Here is a 21,928-nt window from a genome sequence, read left to right as displayed (position 1 = left end):
TAAGAACATTTTAAGAATTGTAGACATATAATATTCATCATACAAACGTTTATTCTATGTTAGATTTAATAAAACGGTCTTATTTGTTATTGTTTGTTATCGTAGTCGAGCTGAATCCACTTCCGGGTTTGTTCTCGGTCTGATCTTTGTACAAAGTCAAAATGGCGGACACGTTAACGACTTATTTACAGGCGCAGTTTTCCCTCCGACGATTCCGGATCGATCCAGGTCCTGAACTCGACTCCCGACTTCGCAATAGATCAGGTATCTCCGTGTGTCTCCCTCCCCGATGAGCTGATTCCAGATCGATCGAGTTTTAATCCCGCCATTGGCTGACGGGAGCTGCGCGCGCTCACGGTCCGTTTCTGAAGGCAGCGTTAATCGAGCGGTGAAAACAGGATCGATCACAGCGTCAGACAGAAGCATGAAGCGAAAAACTGATTTTATTCGCGTGTTTGTCTCATTAAAGGCGCCTCATAGTCTGTGAACGCACGTGTGACTCTCCCTGAAGATTAAACAGCATTTTCTCTTTATGAATAAATACAAACGTGATTTAATTCTCATCTGAAGCGAATTTATTTACAAAAAAATAACTCGATATTGGATTTTAGATAAATCTCCAACTGCATTCTGTACAGTTTAAAGTTTTTAATAAGTTTGAACCTACAGAATTATAAAAAAGAAACTCAATATGTCTTCTAATACCACAGCAAGAAGAAATAAAGGTCTTAAGCACACAAAATGTGATTTTATTTTTATTTTTTAATGAATAAAAAGGATCAGAAAGAGTCACTAAAGACAAAACATTTGTAGTGGTGTTAATATCTCTGCAGCCCTGGGTTTTTTTTATTTAATATCCTCCTTTAGGTACTGTTGATACTATCAAATATACAAGAGCTGCCATCAGTACATCAAACATCTGCTCAAAGACAAAAGTCCCTCTTGTTGTTCTCGCTGCAGACATCTCAGTGAGACTAAACACAAGATCTTCTGTTCACTGAGGTGAAGTAAACATAAACAACATTATGATGGATGGAGACACGTCAGTCCTCCATCCTGAACACATGCTGTTGGATGTCAGATGGACCTTGTGTCATTAAATTATTATTATTATTATTATTATTATATATTATTATTGTTGTTGTTGTTGTTGTTGTTATTATGCATTGCTTGATGACTAGGACCTTCTCTTTCTTTCAGTGAAGTTCAAATTGAGCCTCTGTGGTCATTTTGAAAGTAACTGTTTTATTACCAGATATGAAAAGTAACTAAGTACTCATGTACAATAGAGTACCTCCATTACATGTCACATTATACTGTCGTGTATTTCTCTCCATATAAAGGCCTGTAGTTATCACAGTTTACTCCTTAATTTGGTATGAAATCAATCAAATATTTCTGATTTCTGGATCAAACAGTTTTTTTAAACTAAATTTGTTGAATTAGTTTTAATTTGATTTTTCCTGTAAATAAAAATCATCAGTTTTTGTTGTTAAATGACTTAAAGCAGCGTTACTGTAACTTTAACTTTTCACCAGGAGTAACTTTGTGTTTGAGCGGTTTTACGTGACGCACTAGTTTGTCCCTGTGCGCTCGCCGTACTTTCACATGACTCGCGCTGCGTGTGACTGACCCGCATTCCTCAGGTGGCTGGTTCCTGACAGACTGCAGTCCGTCCAGAGGCGAACCGACACCGAACCAGCCGTGTGGAGAAGTTGGAGCTTCATTTGGACTCACAGCTGCTCGAGTGTGAAAGTTTCTAACAGCTGCTGGTTTGTTTTCAGTTCTTCTTTTCGTCTGGAGGAAGAAAACCGATGACTGACAGACATTTCGCTTCTTCTGGGCTTCGTGTCGGTGATGGCTGAGCTCCTGCCGCCAGATGTGAGACGGTAAGACCCGCTCAGACCCGCTCAGAACCAGAATCATCAGCTTCAACTCTCATTCAGTCTGCAGTGACTTTAATCGATCCACGAGTCTGCTCCTTTATTCCTCCAGAGCTCAAACTGAGATAACTGTAAAACCTAAAGACATTGAAGTAAACGTGTTGCCTTCAGGGTCCAGTCAGCCTGCAGATCTCTCTGCACCATCAGCTGCAGGAGCATCAACTACAACTTTGTCAATGAACTGAGTGAATTCAGAAACTTCCTGCAGAATAAAGTCTTCATGCTGCATCCTGCTCGATATAAAACTGACCGATAGATTATCGGTCCAATAATGGAACATTTACACGATCAGTTGATCAGTTATCGACGGATAAAGAAGAAAAATAATGATAATAAACTGTATTTATGTAGCACCTTTAGAAACAAACGTTACAAAGTGCTTCACACTGAAAGACAATTAGAATAAAACATTAAAACAAGGCAGGAACAGAGAAAGTAGGTAATCAGAAGCTAAACAGCAGACGTGAGTTTATGAGGTGATTTAAAATCAGGCAGGGAAAAATGATTCCAGAGGTTTGGATCCGTAACAGCAGAACTGACCCGGGAACGTCCAACAGAACTTTGTTCAGAGTGATGATGTGAAAGCTCAGTAACTCAGAGACAAACATTGCAGGACTTTAAAATCAATAGTCAGATTTTAAAATGGATTCTAAGACATACAAGCAGCCGGTGACGAGACGCTCAAATGATGCTGTCGTGTTAACAGTCTGTCTGCTGCAGTCGTGGGTCACCTGAGGCAGGTAAACACTGCGTCACAATAATCCAGATGAGAGGCAACAGAAGCCTGAATCACTCTTTAAACATCATTAACAAGGAATAAAACACTAAATAAATAAAAGACACTGAGCGAAATGTTTAAGGGTGACTGATAACACGACGCCAGATAACTCCTGTTGACTTAACAGCAGCCAACAAAAACAGAGAAGAAGAAGAACAACACGCTGATGTTGCGCTCGTAACAGCGAACTGCTGCACCTGTGAAGAGCCGCCATCATATAAAGGAATCTCAAATGAACCTTTCTGGCATAAAAAAGCATAAAAATGTTTGTTCCTGTCATCGGTTCTTTTCTCCTTATCATCTGTGAGAGTCGGGTGATTATCGGTCGTCGTATCGGCTGAAATAAATCCATATCGTGCCTCTCACACGTCCGTCACTCTGCAGCCTACGACAACTGCTGTGTTTGATTTTTGACCCGTTAAATGAATAACTGTGATGTTTGATCGTGTGTTTGTTCTGCAGGTGCACTTATTTCTTCCTCTACGATGGATCCAAAGTCAAAGGAGAAGGCGACCGGACGAGAGAGGGAATCTGCTACTTCTACCCCGAAGAGGTCCGAAACTACAGATGACACGATGATGATTAATAATGATGATAATACAGATTGTTTCACTGTTAGCAGGATGTTGTTATAACAACAGGACACTTTGGATAAAGATGAGAGTAACAAAGACTAACGATCGTCTCTACAAAGTGTTTTACTAACATTAGTTTTATTCTGTGTTAGACGACGTACAGCAACACAGTGAAAATCAATAATCCAGCAAAACACATGTAGAATGTAAACTTCACCAGATAACTTAAGTATTTTATGATCATTTAAAACGTTTTACTTTTTACATTTACAGAATCTAAATTTAAAAACTTTGTATTTATTTATGGTCAGTGACCTGCAGTACCGTCTCAGCCCAGCAGGCGGCCACTAATCCAACGATTAATCGACTTTGAATTAGTTTTCTGTTAATTTTCTTTTTGATCGACTGATCACTGAATTGATTAGTGTGTGTGTGTGTGTGTGTGTGTGTGTGTGTGTGTGTGTGTCAGACTCCTCTGGACAGGCAGGAGCTGCTCTGTGGTCAGCTCGCCGGCGTCGGCCGCTGTGTCTCTGAGCTTTCTTTCTCTCCGGTGAGAATTCTGAGGCTGCGCCGCAACAAGTTCGCCATCCGCATGAAAGACGACTTCTTCTGGGTGAGTGTGGATGCAGCGGGTCCAGCTGCAGACTTTCAGGATGGTTCTGGCTTTGTTTCCTCTGAATACGAGTCTGTGATGGTGATTCAGAGGATTTATTTGTGTCGTTCCTTTCAGGCTCTCGGCTGCTCAGTTGAAGTTCCCATCGTCAGCGTCTGTGAACTCCTGGATCAGCTGATCGATCTCTTCTGTTTCTACAACGGTTCTGTCCGGCAGAGCTACCAGGTGAGGTGTCCATTATACTGCTAGTCTTATTGTGCATTCAGACCAAAGAGTAATTTTACATCCAGCAGCTTCTTCAGACACCAAACGTTTTATTCTTCTCTTTATTCTGGCGGCTTTGTTCATGTTTCTCACAGCCTGATTTAAAGATCAGTTTATTTAGAAAAATATAAAGAAAATCATTATTCAGTATTTTTTGTTTTGGTGTAAAAACCTTTGACTTACTTTCTTTTTTCAACCTGATCTTACTTCCTGTTCAGTCTTTGCTCTGGAATCCAATGCAAATTAGTTTCATGCTGATTAAGAGAAAAACATTTCCTATTCTTTTGAATATTATTATTTTGATTATCAGTCATTTACAGGAGTCATTGATTAATCGTAGAGTTCATCAGATCTCCAGAACAAACACGAATAACACGAGAAACAAAGAAGATTCTCATATTTAACGCAGCAAATGTTGAAACAATTGATCAGTTTTCAATTGATTTTCATTCTGTTGACTAATCGATTAATCGTTGCACCTCTAAACAAAAATTATTTAAAAAACACAGAGAAAATTGATTTTTTTTAATAGGTGTTGACAGTGTTTTGTGATTTATGGAGCGATTTCAAGAGATTTTTTCCAAAATTTCCTTGTAGAAAAACATTTGACTCTCGTATGTCAAAAGTTTGTGTATTTTTAAACAAGATAATTCCTAATTAGCATATTTTAACATCATGATATCTCCCCTTCAGTCTGGTCTGACATTTGTTTTGTGTCTCCATCAACACGGTTGGAGTAAAGATAACATAAAAAAGTGAAACAATTCAGTGACTTTGTTCCTAATTTCAGTAAAAGACGCACGTTTGTAAATGTTTCACATCATCATATGAGCGTTTGGTTTCCCTGCAGCTCAGCAGTCAGGAGTTTCTGGCTGCTCGCTGGGCTCGGTACCTCTCACACCTGCAGTCCGGATCCTCAGAGCTTCATCACATCTTCAGCTGCTTGAGGACCATCGACTCCACCAACGTGAGTCCGACACGTCTCAACTCGAGCTGCTTGTGTTGCGGCTGCACGTCGATGTCCTCAGACAGGATGTGACTGTTGCAGTGCTGCAGTGTTGTGTAATCACTTCTGCATATTAATTGTGGCTTCAGTGTTGCACCAGTTAATCCTGGATATTTCTGGCCACTTAGAAGTTGAGATTAAAAGGTACAATGTTCTGTTGTTGGTGCAATATTCTGAAGCAATCGGTCACATGATGCTTCACACGACGTCTGAAGAAGAACGTATACAAACATTCAGAAAAGTCTTTATGGAGGATTTAACTGGTAGTATAAATCATGTATGTATATATTATCTTTCAGTTTATGTTTTAAAACGAGCTGAATGATGATAATCTGTCGTCTCTGCTCAGGTTGACCCTCTTCTGCTGCTGAAAGCCGCCCTCATCCTCCAGGCGTGTCAGCGCTGCCCTCTGGTGTTGGCGGGCTGTATTCTCTTCAGAGGACGGTGAGCTGATGTTCAAACATCATCCAGATGTTTTTGTTGATAACAGCTTTTTGAAATCTTCTCATCAATCCTGTCGTTTCTCCGCAGAGTTGTGAGCACACAGATGTGTCCGGAGCTCACGATGAAGGTGATGGTTCATGAGAGTGAAACGTACACGAAGGTAGGAAACAACGAAGAACCCTGAACTCATCACCGCCTTAATGAAGCAAACCTTTATTCACATTTACTGAAATAAATCATGCAATTTATTAGAAAATACTTTTTTTTAAAGCGTGAAAGGACAAAACATAAACATGAGGAACAATAACAGTTGGGACGCACGATATTTATCGGAGCGATAAAGAAAAATTTACATAATCGGCAGATAATTAAATTACAGCTGATGAATAAAACAATAAAACACTACATCTTCTATAATCTACAGGATATAATCTTATTCTTAAAACACAAAGATGTGAATTTATGTTGGTGTCGGCTGACGAAATCCACATGGTGGGTCCGTTAATAATATTGATTTAAATATTAGAAAAGAGATAATGATAATAACATTGAGGATCAATATGATGTAACAACAATAACGCAATATAACTAATGTAGTAAAATAAAATGATAACATAATAAATCCATGTAATATATTAACAATCATTATAATAACATGAGTCCACATATATTTAACAATATAAGCAAATATATTTTTCTTAAGAGTTTATCACAAAATGTAGTTTTATGTTGCATGTTGAATTATATTTTACACAAAGTACTATTTATATTTATTTTGTAAAATATGTTTTTTATTTGATACAACACATGAAAAACTTAAATATTTGTAAACAAAGAAAGAGAAAATATAATTTGTAGTACAACATTAAAAAATACTGATGATAACTTATTTATACAGCACCTTTAAAAACAGAGTTTAGGCCAAAGAAAAGTTCTAATCCAGTGTTCTGATGTCGACCTGTGCTCAGACGCCCGCTGCTCACTGCTCCTCCGGTCCATTCGGTGGCGCTGTGAGCTCCGTCACCGTGTTCCTGACGCTGTCTGAGCTTCAGTACCTGCAGTCTGCTCCCGTCAACAAACACCTCAGGTAGTTTCTGAGCTTCATGAGTTTGTTACCTTGTTTATAGAACGTATTTATCAGAGGCGGTTTATAATGATCTTTACAGCACTTAAAGGAACAGTTCACCCAAAACATGTAAATTCAGGCATCGTTTCCTCCCTCATGCTGACAGAAAGTCATGTTTGTGATCTCGGGGCTCCAGCAGACTGTGATCACAGCAGACGAGCTGCACAGAGACATCTGATGTTTGTAAATTAAGTCTCCAGCTGCTGTGTTTTACTGTAAAACTCCAGAAATGTTCTGTGGACTACGACACTTCACCTGACTTTCCATCAACATGGAGGGAGAAGATGACGACTCCATAAATCCACTTAGAAAACAAACAAAAAGACGCTCCTCACATGTGCAGAACCTGCCTTAGAAAATCATGTTTTTAAGTTGTCTTCAGTATCACAGTGATCCAGTGATAGTTGTCTGTACATCCACAGGTTCACTGCTAACAGGAAGTGCTAACAGATAATTCTGCAAAGTTTAAATTGAGATAATTATATTTTAAATCAAGTCTCCAGCTGCTTCAGGTGTTTAGCAGAATGCTGCAACTCTGCAACAACTGTGAAGCTCCAGACTGACTTGTTTGTTCCTTTAATGTCCCTTTTTACAGTCAGATATCATCAAAGTGATTATTTAGTATTAATAGTTTCTGTCCATGCGAGCAGCAGAAATACCAGGTCTCTCGTGAGAATTGTCTAAGTTAAGGTTAAATAAAAAGTCAATCAGCTAAAATATCTCATTAACTTTGTTATAATGTGACGACACGTGGTTCAGACGTTCAGGTTCCCCTGAGGAAGAATCGTAATCATTTCTTTTTGGGTTTATGACCGAATAAAAATCACGATTAGTAACGCTAAAAATCACAGCCACCATATAATGACAGGATGGATTTTCCTTTTTGGGTTGAACTTTTCCTTTAACATACTTGTATGAGGTTTTTTCCTCAACATTTCTTGTAACTTTCAGATGAAATATAAACGTCTTCCACACATTAAGGATGATTAACATGTGAAAACAAAAGTCCTGACAGTTCCTGTAGAGGTTCTGGTGTTCCCACCTCCAACAGAAACAGAAAACCCTCTGCAGAGTTTTTCTCAACATACTGAATGAAGTTGTTGGTGTCGTGTCTCAATCAGTTTTCTGCCCCTTCAGTTCAGAGTCTACTCCACAAAAAGAGACTCCGCGGAGGAAGACCCGCCTGTCGAGGACGTTATCAGACATGCCCTCCACCGACTCAGATCCGTCTGATCGCGGCTCCCTCCAGTCGCCCCAGCTGGAGTCCTTCAGTCCTCAGCTGTCAGACAGCTCCGTGTTCAGCCCGGTTCCCTCTCACAGCGCCACTGATCCACTTCACCCTCCAACGCAGCCGCTCCAGCCTCCTTTCTCAAACGGAAAACACTCCAGTGAAGCCGAGGACGAGGCGCTGGAGGAGCCGTCGTATTATCACAGTTTTCACAGCAACGGAGGAGACAGCCAGACGGACGCCTCGGTGTTCGAAGAGAACTGCCAGGTTCTAAACGGTGGAGGAGACGGTGGAGGAGACGGAGGAGGAGACGGAGGCGCGGCCTGCGGGACAGTGTTTGACTTCAGGGAGGCTGCAAATGATGAATCACATGACGGGAAGGAAGACGGCTGCAGGAGCGCTCCAGAACCTCCTCGTCCTCCTCACTGTGGGGCTTTTGACGACCCGGAGCAGAGTCAGCTGGTCCCCATGACGCTGTACCTGCACCGGGTCAAAGGCCTGGTTCTGGCTCTGCTGGTGGAGCCTCTCTTCCTGAGCGACACAGCTTCTATGGAGGAAGTGGTGAGAAACAACCCGGTTAATAACTCACACGTAGACTTTCATTTTTGTGAAGTTTGCTATGAGATTACGTGTTTTATGATTTTTTTTTTTAACCTGCCAACGTTTGTGACCACAACACCACCAGACTCCATTAACAAATGTAGTGATTTTAAGAGTTGTTTCACGAGGAGAAACGTTTTATTGATCTAAACATGTCGCATGTTACAAAGACACTAAACAGTACCAATATAGGCTACTTCTTTGTCCCCGTGGAGAAAGTCACCAGACTCCCTTTAAAAAACACTTAATTTAGTGAGTTGTTGAGTTGGAGACACTTTATAAAGATTAATTCTTCATTATTTTGGCCCTCAGTGAACTCACTCAGGACAGATGTTGACAGCAGTTCTTCCTCTGTGGTTTGTTTTCCAGTATCACAGCAGCCTGGCGTCTCTCAACGGACTGGAGGCCCACCTGAGGACCGTCGCTCCAGGAGCCCCGGGCGCTCCGGGACCTTACGTCTTCGCCCATTTTGACCACATTCAGAGCACGCTGACGAGTGAGGCTCCCTCCCATCGTACTCTCTCCTCCCGCTACTCGCATCCACTCTTTACTTTCTCTGCATCTTCTCTGATATTTCCTCTTCGGGTTTCCACTTTTCCTCTAGAGTGAGTTCAAGCTCACAGCCCAACATCTCTACCTGGGACCAGAGGAGGGGTGGTGGTGGAGGTGGTGGAGAAGGGGAGGGGGGGTGTGTTTGGTTTATATTTGTCTTTGCATGAGCTAACGGCTAATTAGCGAGGCTGTGATCAGGATTCCTTTGTGCAGCAGGCATGTCCATCCAGGTTAATGTGGGTCTCTTCTCATTGTGTGTCTCTGCAGCCAACCTGTCTGGTGGACCAGGGGGAGCCCCGGAGCGTCCTTTTGTCAGAGCCACATCACTTCTTCACTCGCATTTCTGTAACACTGAAACTCTGCAGGAGGCTATTATCAGGTCAGTACGGCAGTGAGGTGGTGGAGGTGGTTTGAGGGGGCTGGGGGGGGGGGTTCTGGTCTTTCACGGCTCTTCTAGTAGAAGTCGGGGGTGGTGGTTTATCATCACATCCCACCAATCCCTGCTCTTCCTCCACACACTGCTGCAGCTCACATTTACAGAAAAAGGAAACTTGTCTCGCGTCTTCACTGTCACTCGGCTCTCTGCGCTGCGCTGCGTTAATCTGCATGCTTGAAATGTAAATGTTCCCCTGCAGGAGTGCCGGAGCTGCTGTGTATGGGACCCGCAGCGTGGCTCAGGAGACTTACTTCCAGCAGCACGGGGGATCGTTCAGGAACTCGGGCATCCCTAACCACCAGGACAGCGCCTTCTCTCTGCCCGGGAAGGCCCGACACAGACTGCTGAAGCACGGCGTCAACCTGCTGTGACAGGACGGCGTCACGAGGAGGTCAGAAGATGAAGAACTGTCCTGTGAGTAAAAACCAGCAGAGGAAATGTGAGAATGTTGAGCTGTGGACACAGAAGTTCTGATTCTGTAAAGTTCGCTTTGAGAGAGAAGGAGGCAAGTAAGTTTCTGTTGTAGTAAAACACTGGACCTTTTGTATTTAGAGCTGCAGTTCTACAGTATTAAGCTCCTCTTCACACACGTTGGTGCAGTTTGTGATCTGTTTTCACTTTAAAGATATTTTCCGTTCAGCCGCTGTGGAAAATGTGTTTGTGTTCTGACTTTTTTCTGAGAATTAAAGTCAGAAAACCACAAAAAAAAAGTCTGAATTCTGACTTTGATCTCAATGAAATCATTAAATTCTGTTTCATCATGTAAACGAACCACACGACCCGATCAGCTGTGCTGTGCTGCGATCTTTAGATGTTGTTCTACTGGACGCGACTCTCAAACAGCCAGCAGCAGGTAGAGATGATGCGTTTACTTACCGGGAACTTTCAGCTCCCTGAAGATCTCCAGGTAGGAACGACTGAAAAGTCAGATTAATCCTGATTTAACTTCTTTTCTGAGAAACAAGAAGAACCCAAGTGTTTTTTCACACCTTCTATAATAATAATAATAATTCATTTCAATGGTAATTCTTCATTTAATAGGAAGTTTTAATGCAAGATGAAAATCTTTGTACAACTTGATTTAGTGCATTTGTACAGAATCTTGCTACACAAACTGAAAAATATGTTTGTTTATTAATATACACATTTCAGAATTATGATTTTTTTCTTCTCTCAATTCTGTGAAAAAAAAATATCTAAATTTAATGACAGAATTTCGAAAGAATTTATTATAAAATTGTATTATTTTTTTCAAACACTGGACTTAATCTTGGAAAAAAAAATCTACATTTAATTTAGAATTTCGAGAGTAAAAAAAATTATTTCTAAATTTTTTCTAAAAATTCTGAGGAAAAAAGAAATTTAATCAAAGAACTGAGAAAAAAAAAAAAAAAAATTAATTGATTAAAAAATTAATAAATTCTGAATGTGATCGAAGAATTCAGATACAAAAAATTACAAATGTAATCTCTATTTGGGAAGAAATAAAAAAAAAATGTATCTAAGAAAAATGAATAAATAAATAAAAATAATCTGTATTTGATCTCAGAATTTGTGAGAAAAAGTCAGAACTTGCAAACATTTTCTTCACAGCTGCTTTTACATCTCAGTGCAGTAAATATTCCTTTTTTTTTGTAAATATTCATTAAATAAGAACTTTGTTAGAGAAAGATAAAATATTTACACTTTATAAAATGTCTGTACAGAATCTTTCTGCAAAACTCTGTTTGTCTTTTACACAAATAACTTAAATAATCTGAAGTAGTTTTTATAAAAATGTTTATTTATTTCCAATCAACTGTTTGATAACAAAAAAGTGTTTTTTAATTATTCGGCTGTTGTTTTTTTCTCTCTCGTCATGTTTGTATGAGCTGCACTGTGACGTCACGCGGAGTGTTATTAGTGATCATTAAATGAATATCGATCCTCGGGGTTGAGTCCTGTGTGAGCTTCTTTTCCTCGCTGCTTGTGTTAAACCACTCGGCTTTATGAGAACCATCAGCGGCCTGTGAGCGGCCCCGCAGCCGCCTCACCGTCCCGCTGCTCGGCCTCTCAGTCCCACATGTCCCCGCTGACCCTCCAGGAAGTGCGCGAGGCTGTTAGAAAAGCCGAACACGAGCTCATAAATGTGATTATTCATTCATGTTTGTGCGCTATATGTGCTGTAAATAAAGATCCTGATGATCCAAATATGGAGTGATTAGAGTCATTAGCCGCGGAGCTGAATGTGAATGGATGAGGTCGCAGCTCCTCGGGGCGCCTCATTATGCAGGCGCATTAAAAGAAAGCGCTGGGGGGTAAATGGGTGGTTAGGGGGCACGAACAAAAAGAGGGGCAGGGTCTGCGAGGAGGGCCAGGATTCAAATTCTAAGTGGGGAGATGTTCCCATTGTCAGCGGGGTATATAGCTGCAGGGTTTGGAGAGCAGTGAAGACTCAATCACCGGGATTTAAAAGCACCATGGCCTCCGCTCGCTGCTGCTGGACTGCTCTGTTTCTTCTCTCGGTGGTGACATGTGGAGTATTTGGTCGCGCAGTGAACACGCAGGGATTTGTGTCGCGGGATGAACCCTCCGGACAAACTTTACGCACGGACGCGCTGAGGCGGTGGAGGCGCGCGGTGGCGGGGACGCACCGGGAGCGCTGCGCGGAGCTGGCGGCGCCGTGGCAGGAGAACACACGAGCGGCTCCCGAGGATGATGCGACCCGGCTGCAGCTCCGTGTGCGGCCCTTCACCCCGAGAGCCGCCCAGGGCCTCGTGTTCCCGGAAAAGTCTCTGTTCAGCTTCGTCCGGCGGGTTTACCACTGCTGTCAGGAGGGACTGAGCTGCAGGAGCCTGAAGGGAATACAGGGCCGCCTGAGAGGAGGTAAGCTCAAACACACGCCTGCTGCTGAACTCTCCTCTTCTTTCTTTAACGAGGCAAGAAGCAGAACGCAGCTTCATTCTCTGTGCGCAGAAATACAAGACAGAACACGACTGAATGCTTCTTAAATGTAATCCGTCCCTGCAGAAGTCTAGAAACAAAAAGCTCTGATAGAAGAAATAATTAGAAAAGGCTGTTTTTACTTTTTTTGTATCAAATTACTTCAGGTTTTCTGTTTGCTGTCTTAATTGCAGCATGCTGGATAAATGTAAGGCAGAGGAACAAGACAGGAACTCAAATCACAGCTAATGTTGCTGCTTTGAACACAAAGTTTCTCAGTTTCAAGACTTCCTCATTAATTCACGATGAATTTAACACAATAACATGAAAACAACTTTTAAGATTATAAATCTCGACGAGTGCAGAACTTTTTGTGGTGTCATGTGAGGAGCTGGAGGACTGAAGGCCTCAACCATGAAACAGGATTTTAACCACAGTTACTGATGACAAACTCTCCCACTGCACCTGAACACAACACTGAAACATCAGATCAGGTCTGCACAGATAAATCACAGAAGAAGAGCAGCTGATCACTTAAACAACACTTTAGTCTCCAGATGAACACGATGGAATGTAACTAAGTAAATGTACTGAAGTACAATATTGAGGTGCTTGTACTCCACTACATTTGATCATTTAAGTTACAAGTTACTTTGCAGATTACATGTTGCATCAGAGCCAAAGTAACATTTTTAAATTAACTAACTGTATTATCGGCCATCAGGTAAAGAAACCTCATTATGTTTTATCACTTTCACTTTTATCAAAGTTATAGTTCAACACCATTTCTTTACTTTTACTCAAGTTTGACTCCTGAGTACTTATTGCTGTCAGTTACTTTTTAAGAGATTTTGTAAAGAATCAGAGTAGACGACAGGACGCCGGCGTTCAGGCGTGTCGCTGAAGATGAACAGCTGGTTTGCAAACATAAAAAACATTTTTAGGACTTTTGGAAGATACAAATATGCAAAACCTGGTGAACCCCATCCAGTCACCATGAAGAGAACACAGAGAGAAGGTGCATGATAATAGAGATAAGAGCATTAAGCAGCCACATGCAGGCAAACGTGTTGAGAAAGTGACACTGTGCAGGATCATAGTCAGCTGGAGTGTTTTGGAGGACGCTGATGAATGCAGCTGTAGAGCAGCAGATCATCTGCATACAAATGAGCCTCAGCTGCTTAACGTCCCACTGACAGATTAACGAGGTATTAGGAGTGAAAACATCACCTCTGTGCTGGAGAGCCGGGTGTTATCACCCTGCAGCCTCACGGGAAGAGTTGGAAGAGGAAACCAAGAAGATAAACTCGAGCACAAGTGAAGATTTGGTGTTAAAATACCACTTTGGGAGAGTGAAAGTCTGAAAGTATCTGATATTAAATGTACTTAAGTATCAAAAGTATCAGGTAAAAATGTACGTTCTGTATGAACTGTATAAACGGCTCGGCAGCATTTTCCTGATGATCAGAATCAGTGTTGTTCTCAATCGGATTCCTTTAAAGATAATTTATTTTAAAAACGTGCTACTTTGGCTCTGATGCAGCATTTTGTCTTCAAGGTAACTAGTAAGAAGCACAACATATAGATATATAATGTATATTTAGCTTTAACTTGTATATTTGATACCTCTTGGTGTGAGAAGTTTTGAAAGAAAATTTATTTTTATATTTAAAATATAGTATATTTATTTACTTTAAATAAGGAAAAAAAATGGTGAAAAAAATACTCCTGGAAAAATGTTATTTTTCACACATAAAAAAAAAATGTCTGAAAAAGTGTAAAAAAAAAAAAAAAAAAAAAAATTTTACAGGACAATTTTCCTTTAAAGTTAAAATAAATAAATAAATAGTGTAAAATAAATTTGGTTCTCCTGGCTTCTTTTCCCCCTAAAATTCTAAATTCTTTACTTCTACACAAGTGAAAATAAATCTCCTTAACAGTCTTTTGAAGTCAATTTCAGGAGAAGCTTTTCAGAAGAAAGAAAGAAAGAAAGAAAAAAAGAGATTTTTTTTTCACGTATTAAAAAAAGACTTTTTTTCCCACGTGTGAAAAAGTAAAAAAAAAACTTATGTTTATTTTTAGAGCAAACTATTTTCTTAAGGATGTTTTTTCTTGAAAGATTGAAAAAAAGATCTTTGAAAAAGGCTTACTTTTTTTTCAAACATTAAAAAACGTTCCGTCTTATTTTTTCTATGATTCTTTTGAGTTTTTTTCTAATGTGTGAAAACCTGAAAAAAACAACAACAACCATTTAACTAAAATGTACTAACAAAAATGAAAAATGAAAAGTGAATTTTGTTTTAGGCCTGAAAAATGTCTCCTGAAATGTCTTTCAGAAAATGAATAATTATCCTCGGAATTTATTTTCTCTAGCAGACAGAAAAGTTTTTTTTTTTTTTTTTTTAGCAAAAATGTTTGAAAGAAAATTTCAGAAAAAACAAGAGAATAAAAAAAAATCTCCTGGAAAAAATTGTTTTCACAAAAATATTGCAGATTATTTTCCCACATTTGAAAAAAGTGAAAACATTTCAGGGAATTTTTTTTTAAATATTAAAAAATTCTTTTCTATTCTTTTTCTTCACTTGGGTTTTTTGTTTCACAGATAAATTTGATTTATATCAGACTTAGAAAATGGATCAGAATCTAAAAGTTTAATGAATGTTGCAGAGTTGATGTGTAAACTATCAGAACATGTTAAGTTGTACTTGAGTTCATCACTTGAGTTGTTGTGTGAGTTCTGTGACTCTGACCGTCTCGTCTGGTCTCCTCCTCAGATACAGATGTGGAGTTTCTCCTCACTGGAGACGTTTTGTCATTAACTGTCATGAGAGCTGAACTTCACCTCCAGCTGTCCAACCCACAACACCTGGACATCCACCCGGTGCTCTCAGCGTTGGCGAAGCGCGACCTTCCTACGAGGTAAAAACACAAATCATGATCTGATTTCAGCCTGAAGTGTCCTCTGGGAGTCTGGTTGTGACCCGGTTGTCTCTCTCCTCCTTCAGGTACAGCGTGTGGTCTCGGGGCAGCTCGGTGGAGCTCAGGGTGGATCTGCTCTTCCTCTTCCAGAGTCTGCAGGAGGCGGCAGGTGGAGCAGGAGGAGGTCCCAGCTTGGTGAACATGCGGCGGGTGGCGTTTTCCTCCAAGGAGGATCGTCTGCAGGACACTGCGGGAGACGTGTTGGGGGTCACCGGCACACTTCCAGTTCAGGAGCTGGGCCTGGTCCTGGGCTGCAGCCGGGCTGGATCCAGGGTGTCCTGTGGAGCGGGTGGAGTCCAGCTGTCACACACACCCTTCATGGCGCTGTACCACAGGTGAACTCACCGACACCGGACTGAAATCTGCAGGGAAACACTTCATGTGCCGGATCAACCAGCTGCTGGAAGCCTCGGAGGAAATCATGCACTTCAACTTCAGATCTATTAATTTATAAATGTTGTTTTCTTAAATATATTTACATGTGTAAATAGTGAATATGATATACTGTTATTCTAAGGAGTCATTCTGTTGTTATTAAAGCTCAGTTAAACATGTGGTGGTTTTAATGACGTCTGCTCTGTTCAGCTGCGGTCCTGGTCCAGGACGTTCTGATCCGTGTAGATCTGGGTCTATTTAAAGAAGTTAAACACACATTCAGTGGAAAAACAACAGCTGGACAAACAAAGACTCTGTTCTGTACCTGGACCGAGACTCTGCAGTGATTACTCCGTTAAAGGAACAGTTCACCTAAAGTTGTAAATTCAGTCATTAGCACCTCAGCTTCATGCTGATGGAAAGTTTGTCCTAAATATTCTGACTTGGTTTGTCACACGAGAAAAAAACCTTTTTGAAACATATGAACATTTAAAACATTTATTTTCTTAAAATCTTAAAGCGCTTTTTTAGTCAGTCTCACAGGAGAAAAAAGTTTCTTTAGTTTCCAAGAAGGAAAAAAACATCTTTTGTCACTTGGTTTGAAAAGAGAAAAAAACATTTATCCAAAGTTTTTTTTTTCCGCTTCATTTCCACACAAAAAAACATTGTGTCCTAAAAATGTGTTAAAAAAAAAAAAGATGAGCGAAAAAAGACTTTGTCCTCAAATGTTTTCCAACTCATTTTCCTTAAAAAAAGAAAGTAAAAATCTCCTGGAAAACAAGATATTTTTTTCACTTGCTTTCAAATATGAATATTTAGTTTCACAAAAGAAAGAAAAGAAAAGTTCTCTTGAATTTCTATTTTCCATTTAACTTGTCTGTTTTCACTTGGTTTAACATAAGAGAAAATATGTTTGTCCTGAAAATTTCCCACTTAGTTTCCAAAAGAGAAAAAAAAAAAAACCCTCTGGAATTTTTTATTTTTAATCAAAATAAATCTGAACTTTTTATGTCATATAAAAAATTAATCCATAAGAAAAAAATATTCTGAATTATTATCTTCTATTTATTTGATATCCATGAAAAGACATTGGTTTAACATATGAGAGTAAAAATGTTTGTCCTAAAAAATTTCCACCCTTCCATACCAAAAACTTTCCTTGTGATTTATTTTTCCAATTGGTCAAACAACAAAAAATCCTGGAAATTTTCTTCACTTGGTTTTGAAAAAAAAAAATCTCTTAAAAGGTGAATAAAACCAACCAGACAACATTTCTGTGAAGAGTAAGAAAAAATAAAACTGTCTAAGGACCTACAGACACCCTGACTTCAGCTGCTACCCAGGAAGGTTTGAGTTGAAAAACAGCCGCAACACGTTCTGATAAAATAGCACATTTATTAAAAAGAGACAGCATTTATCAGCATTTCCCATGTTGCACATATACGTCACATCTGAGTGAGATCAGGGCTCCGAACACATCTCCACCTGCTGCCACCTCAGAGGAACGACACGTCATCTGTACAGTCGGACTCGTACTGACACACACTCACACTGTGTGATCATCGTCTGCAGCCCTGTGTGTGTGTGTGTGTGTGTGTGTGTGTGTGTGTGTGTGTGTGTGTGTGTGTGTGTGTGTGTGTGTGTGTGTGGTCGGCTGATGTTCTGATGCTCTAACTCGTCTCAGTTTAAATTCGTCTCACATGTTCAGTTGCTTTGAGAAAATGAGAAACGAAACAACAAAACAGCAACATGCCAAAATTAAATTTACATTAAATTACAGAGCAATTAAAAGTGACTCTTTTAGATGAGACTGGCAAATAACTCAAAGACAAAATGTGATGTGATGATAAGATGCGATTTGTTTTTTGCCGTCCTCTGGCTTATTCACGGCGAGAAACAAAAAAGGGTGACGGAGATGAAGAACCGTTAGCGTCACGTCGAGACGGCGTTTAAGAATTTGGATGGAGTGATGGAAATTCTTTGGTTCTGATGTTCTAAGAAAATAAATCAGAGCAGATCTTCATTCCACTCCAGTTCATTCAGTTGTGAGAAAATAAATATACAGGTCTGAAAAACACTCGCGAGAGATCCAAACAGAAGAAATGAGGGCTGGACAGCTTCACTGCAGATATTTCAATTCTACTTAGAGCTGCAACAATAAGTCGATTGAAAGAAAATTAATTGCCAACTGTTTTGATAATTAAAAAATTGTTTCAGTCGTTCCTCAAGCCAAATGATCAAACATAGGCTGCTTTGTCATGTATGACAGTAAATGAAGAGTGTTGATTGGACAAAAAAGAAAATCAGAGACATCACTTTGGACTGTGTGAAATACAGATGGGTCGACTTTTTTTTACATTTAATTACTGAAACTATAAATGAGTAAAATAAGATGAATCGATAATGAAAATAACTGTTTGTCGCAGCCCCAATTCTACCAACAAGAGCCGTTTGTGCGGAAAGAAAATCGAACCCTGAAAGTGCGTTTCACCGAGAAAAGAAATGAAAGAGGAGAATAATTTGATTCAAGCCAACAAAAGATCGAGCTCAAGGCGAATGATGGTAAAGCACAATGTATTCAAAATTTCAAGGCAACAAAGACAAACAAACAAAAAAATGACATGAGGCAGTGCAAAATGTCACACCAATAAAACATCACGTTTTAAAAACAAAACAAGATCCTGAGGAAAAAATTCCAACACACAAATCCAAGCGCATTATAAAATCTCTCCAGATCAGCCCCACTCTAATTAAATTATATAGAATAGAATAGAAGATCCCACATTTTCAGACAAATCTCATTTATTTGACTTTCTGACAGTCAGTTCATCCGACTGCCCGTTAAAATTTATTCTTATACTCTGTACCAACAACCGTTCCCTCCCAGAAGAAAGGCCACAAAGACTTCCTCAGGAGAACATGAAAAAAAAAAACAACCCAACACCTCGGCTACGAAACAAAAGTGATGAGAACAAAACTGTCGTCACACGATCAGTGTGAGCTTGTACCTTATATACAGACGCAGCTGTGTGGACTCGCAGAGGAACAGAACACGTGACGACTTTGGTGCCGAGACAAATCAACTTCTTGCATCTTTTCAGAGGACAGAAAAAAGGTGCCTTCATGGTCTTCAATGTGTGGACGAGGACGAGGGCCGCGGTGACAAAATGGGGTTGAGTTCACGACTTTTTCCTCATTATTCTGAGGTTAAAGTCAATTCTGAGAATGAAGTCAATTTCAAGGTGAAAAGTCAATTTTGGGGGAAATAACGTCAATTTTGCAGGAAAAAAGTCAATTCTGGGAAAAAAGTCAATTTTGAGGAAAAAATTCACTTCTGGGGGAAAAAACCTCAATTTTGGGAAAAAAAAGTCAATTCTGGGAAAAAAGTAAATTTCAAGGTGAAAAGTCAATTGTGGGAAAAAAGTCAATTTCAAGGTGAAAAGTCTATTCTTGGGGGAAAAAACGTCAATTTTGGGGGAAATAACGTCAATTTTGCAGGAAAAAAGTCAATTCTGGGAAAAAAGTCAATTTCAAGGTGAAAAGTCAATTTCAAGGTGAAAAGTCAATTCTGGGGGGGAAAGTCAATTTTGAGGAAAAAAATTCAATTCTGGGGGAAAAAAACATCAATTTTTTGGGGGAAAAAAATTCAATTCTGGGAGAAAATGTAAATTTTAAGGTCAAAAGTCAATTCTGGGAAAAAAAAGTCAATTCTGGGAGAGGCATGAAAGTTTGAATGTGAAAATAAATAAGAATGATACAAAAATTCAGATTTATGAGAAAAAATCTGGATAAACAGTATAATTATAAAAGTCTAATTATGAATTGTATAATAATTCTGCAGCTTCCACAGCTGTGGATATGCAGAGCGGCCATGTTGGATTCTGAGGTCGGGGCTGTTGCCGAGCGACTCTCAGAGTTGGCGATCGTCCTTCACTTGAAATCACCGACCGACAACTCAGACAGTCAGACTTGTTTCTGCTTCAGGTGGAATCAGTACCATTAGAATCAGTTAAAAGTCAGAACTCTAAAGACATTTTTTCACACGTGGCCCGGATCCGGTTCCGTATAAATATAAGTTGAGTTTAAACTTAAAAAAAACAAAATAAAAAAACAACCAAACCGACCAAATATTTTCTGGCACAATCTTCTCAGAAAAAGGAAGGAGAATGAAGGAGTGAGGAAGGATCCACAGCACGGGATCATTAACTGTTGTTCTAGTACTGCATATGGCAACAGCAATACTGGCAGCGAGAGGGGCAGGAGACATTTAAGACGCATTAGTGAAACAGGCAAAGTTACAGAACCGTCCTCGGAGCAGAGCTTAGCACTTAAGGGAGGAAACTAGATACATAAACAGGAGGGTTCACAACACGACTCCACTAATAATGAAGAACAAAGCTGCTTTTCAGACCGTATGGAAAGCAAAAAAGGACATCATTGTCCAACACTGGAGACTAAAACACAGTCCGACGTGGCGATGTAGGAAAAAAAAGGCTCAACGATTGAGGGAGCAGAACAGGAAGCTCAGAGTTCACACTGCGTTAAAAGGAGCTGCAGTTACATGAGACAGTTCTGAGACAACAACAAATGTTGGTTTAACACATCGAGGGGTCGTTAGATTTTCTGCTGATGTTGTGCTTTCTCATCTCTGACTGCAGATGGAGCAGCTGTGACGCAGCTGCATCGACAGGCAGATTCTCTTTAGTTATTGGATTAATTAGCGGTGAGTTGCAGCGACTGGTGACAAAAAACAAGACTTCACCGTCCTCCCGGTTAGTTGAGGAATAACACTCCGGACGTGCAGCAGGCTGAAACAAAGCGCTCGCCACAGCATCCTTTTAAAAAGTTGTCAAATTAAAGAGGCCACCAGGTTTTTTTTCTTCTCTAACAAACTAAAACAAAAATAAAGAAAGACATTCTTTGGTGAATCAAAAAGGCAGACATGCATCATGAATGAGTGAAGAGAAAAGGCAACAACACAGAAAACACAGTGACGTAAAGTAAAAAGGTCCGGACTCACTGCAGGACTCGTTCAGACCAAATCAGGCGTTCAGCGAAACAACACTCCTCTCTGTTCGTCCTGAGAAGTGTTGTTGTTAAAGCTGTTGACAGTAAAATCACAAGATGACACTCGATCGGCTACGACTCCATGTCCCAATGCAACAATGCTGTCTCCATTAAAAATGTTGTTACGTCCTGTAGACGGCCTATCATCTTTGTTTTTACTTTGAAAGTACAGAAAATGAGTGTTAATACTGTGATATTTAGATATTTCTCAGTTGGACAGCCAGCCGAGGGGGTGTGTCATCTAATCCGACACTTTCAGCTGCCACCTTATTCAGGTTTTGGAAGAAAAAAGGAGAAGGTATGTACAAACAGCTCTTAATTTAAACTTTATGAATCAACCGTTAGTCATCTACGTCATGCTTTTGACGCGAGCGACAGAAATGAAACTGAAACGAGGCGTCGGGCTGAAAATGTCACGCCGCGTCACTCCAACAGTTCCCCTTTCACACAAGACAAACCAACGTGGACGCGCTGAAGTTAACGAGGCCGGCGTCCATCGTTCAGGCAGCACAGAGTTTGACAGACAGACTGAAACCACTGATTGTGGTCACTTTATTAATATCTTTAGGTATTACAAATATATCTAATAGCTTTAGATATTTAAAAAGTTTGGCGTGAGGGTAAAAACAGATTCTGACCATATAGACCAGAAATAAACGTTGCTCTGAGTTTCTGGGCTCTGGTTGCTTGTTGTATCAGAGATCAGCTCCACAAAGAACGATGCGTCTAATTCATGGACTTCTGGATGTAGTCTGACGATACGATCTGCAGCTTTCTACAGTTTTCTGTTATTCCAGCGTGTTCGTGATGGCGAATGTGACACACAAACTCTCCTTGGATTTTGGGAACCTACTTTTAAAAAACCTGCATACACACTGCAATTCTGGTGTAAAAGTGGTTTAGGAAATAATCAAATCGAGTTGATTTTGTTGCCGACGTTCCTTTTTTGTCACATGCAGTTTGGACAGATGTTTTTTTTTTTTTTGGTGTCGGACTGCAGCAGCGGGGAGGAGAGACTGG

At 40.1% G+C, this 21,928-nt stretch overlaps 2 protein-coding genes across 4 annotated transcripts; both read left to right on the top strand.

The window, feature by feature from the left end:
• The first annotated feature begins 125 nt into the window (after positions 1-125).
• Positions 126-11,494, top strand: hps4 (HPS4 biogenesis of lysosomal organelles complex 3 subunit 2). Of its 3 annotated transcripts, none has more exons than XM_030417168.1 (13): positions 126-264; positions 1,785-1,889; positions 3,184-3,274; positions 3,766-3,909; positions 4,027-4,134; positions 5,024-5,140; positions 5,529-5,623; positions 5,711-5,783; positions 6,592-6,710; positions 7,887-8,538; positions 8,947-9,073; positions 9,397-9,508; positions 9,765-11,494. In XM_030417168.1, exons 2-13 carry the CDS (start codon positions 1,858-1,860, stop codon positions 9,934-9,936), a joined length of 1,842 nt encoding a protein of 613 aa, XP_030273028.1. In that variant the 5' UTR covers positions 126-264; positions 1,785-1,857; the 3' UTR covers positions 9,937-11,494. The 3 variants fall into 3 exon arrangements, with proteins under 3 accessions (XP_030273028.1, XP_030273030.1, XP_030273027.1); XM_030417170.1 differs by lacking the exon at positions 126-264 and adding an exon at positions 1,563-1,704; XM_030417167.1 differs by lacking the exon at positions 126-264 and having other exon boundaries at positions 1,583-1,889.
• A 139-nt stretch (positions 11,495-11,633) lies between these two features.
• LOC115581780 (uncharacterized) lies at positions 11,634-16,020 on the top strand. The gene is made up of 3 exons (XM_030417171.1): positions 11,634-12,430; positions 15,262-15,406; positions 15,493-16,020. The coding sequence occupies exons 1-3, from the start codon at positions 11,797-11,799 to the stop codon at positions 15,803-15,805; spliced, it is 1,092 nt and encodes a 363-aa protein (XP_030273031.1). The 5' UTR covers positions 11,634-11,796; the 3' UTR covers positions 15,806-16,020.
• Positions 16,021-21,928: the final 5,908 nt, after the last annotated feature.

The sequence above is a fragment of the Sparus aurata genome, chromosome 5, assembly GCF_900880675.1.
Source record: "Sparus aurata chromosome 5, fSpaAur1.1, whole genome shotgun sequence".
Classification (NCBI taxonomy): domain Eukaryota; kingdom Metazoa; phylum Chordata; class Actinopteri; order Spariformes; family Sparidae; genus Sparus; species Sparus aurata.
This window is presented reverse-complemented; position numbering and strand designations above follow the sequence as displayed.

Bases quoted from the DNA above. Each gene is read 5' to 3' on its own strand.
- hps4 (XM_030417168.1), top strand. From the start codon at position 1,858: ATGGCTGAGCTCCTGCCGCCAGATGTGAGACG. The intron at 3,910-4,026 runs GTGAGTGTGGAT...CGTTCCTTTCAG, and splicing joins TGAAAGACGACTTCTTCTGG to GCTCTCGGCTGCTCAGTTGA. The intron at 5,624-5,710 runs GTGAGCTGATGT...GTTTCTCCGCAG, and splicing joins TGTATTCTCTTCAGAGGACG to AGTTGTGAGCACACAGATGT.
- LOC115581780 (XM_030417171.1), top strand. From the start codon at position 11,797: ATGGATGAGGTCGCAGCTCCTCGGGGCGCCTCATTATGCAGGCGCATT. The intron at 12,431-15,261 runs GTAAGCTCAAAC...TCTCCTCCTCAG, and splicing joins ACAGGGCCGCCTGAGAGGAG to ATACAGATGTGGAGTTTCTC. The intron at 15,407-15,492 runs GTAAAAACACAA...CTCCTCCTTCAG, and splicing joins AAGCGCGACCTTCCTACGAG to GTACAGCGTGTGGTCTCGGG.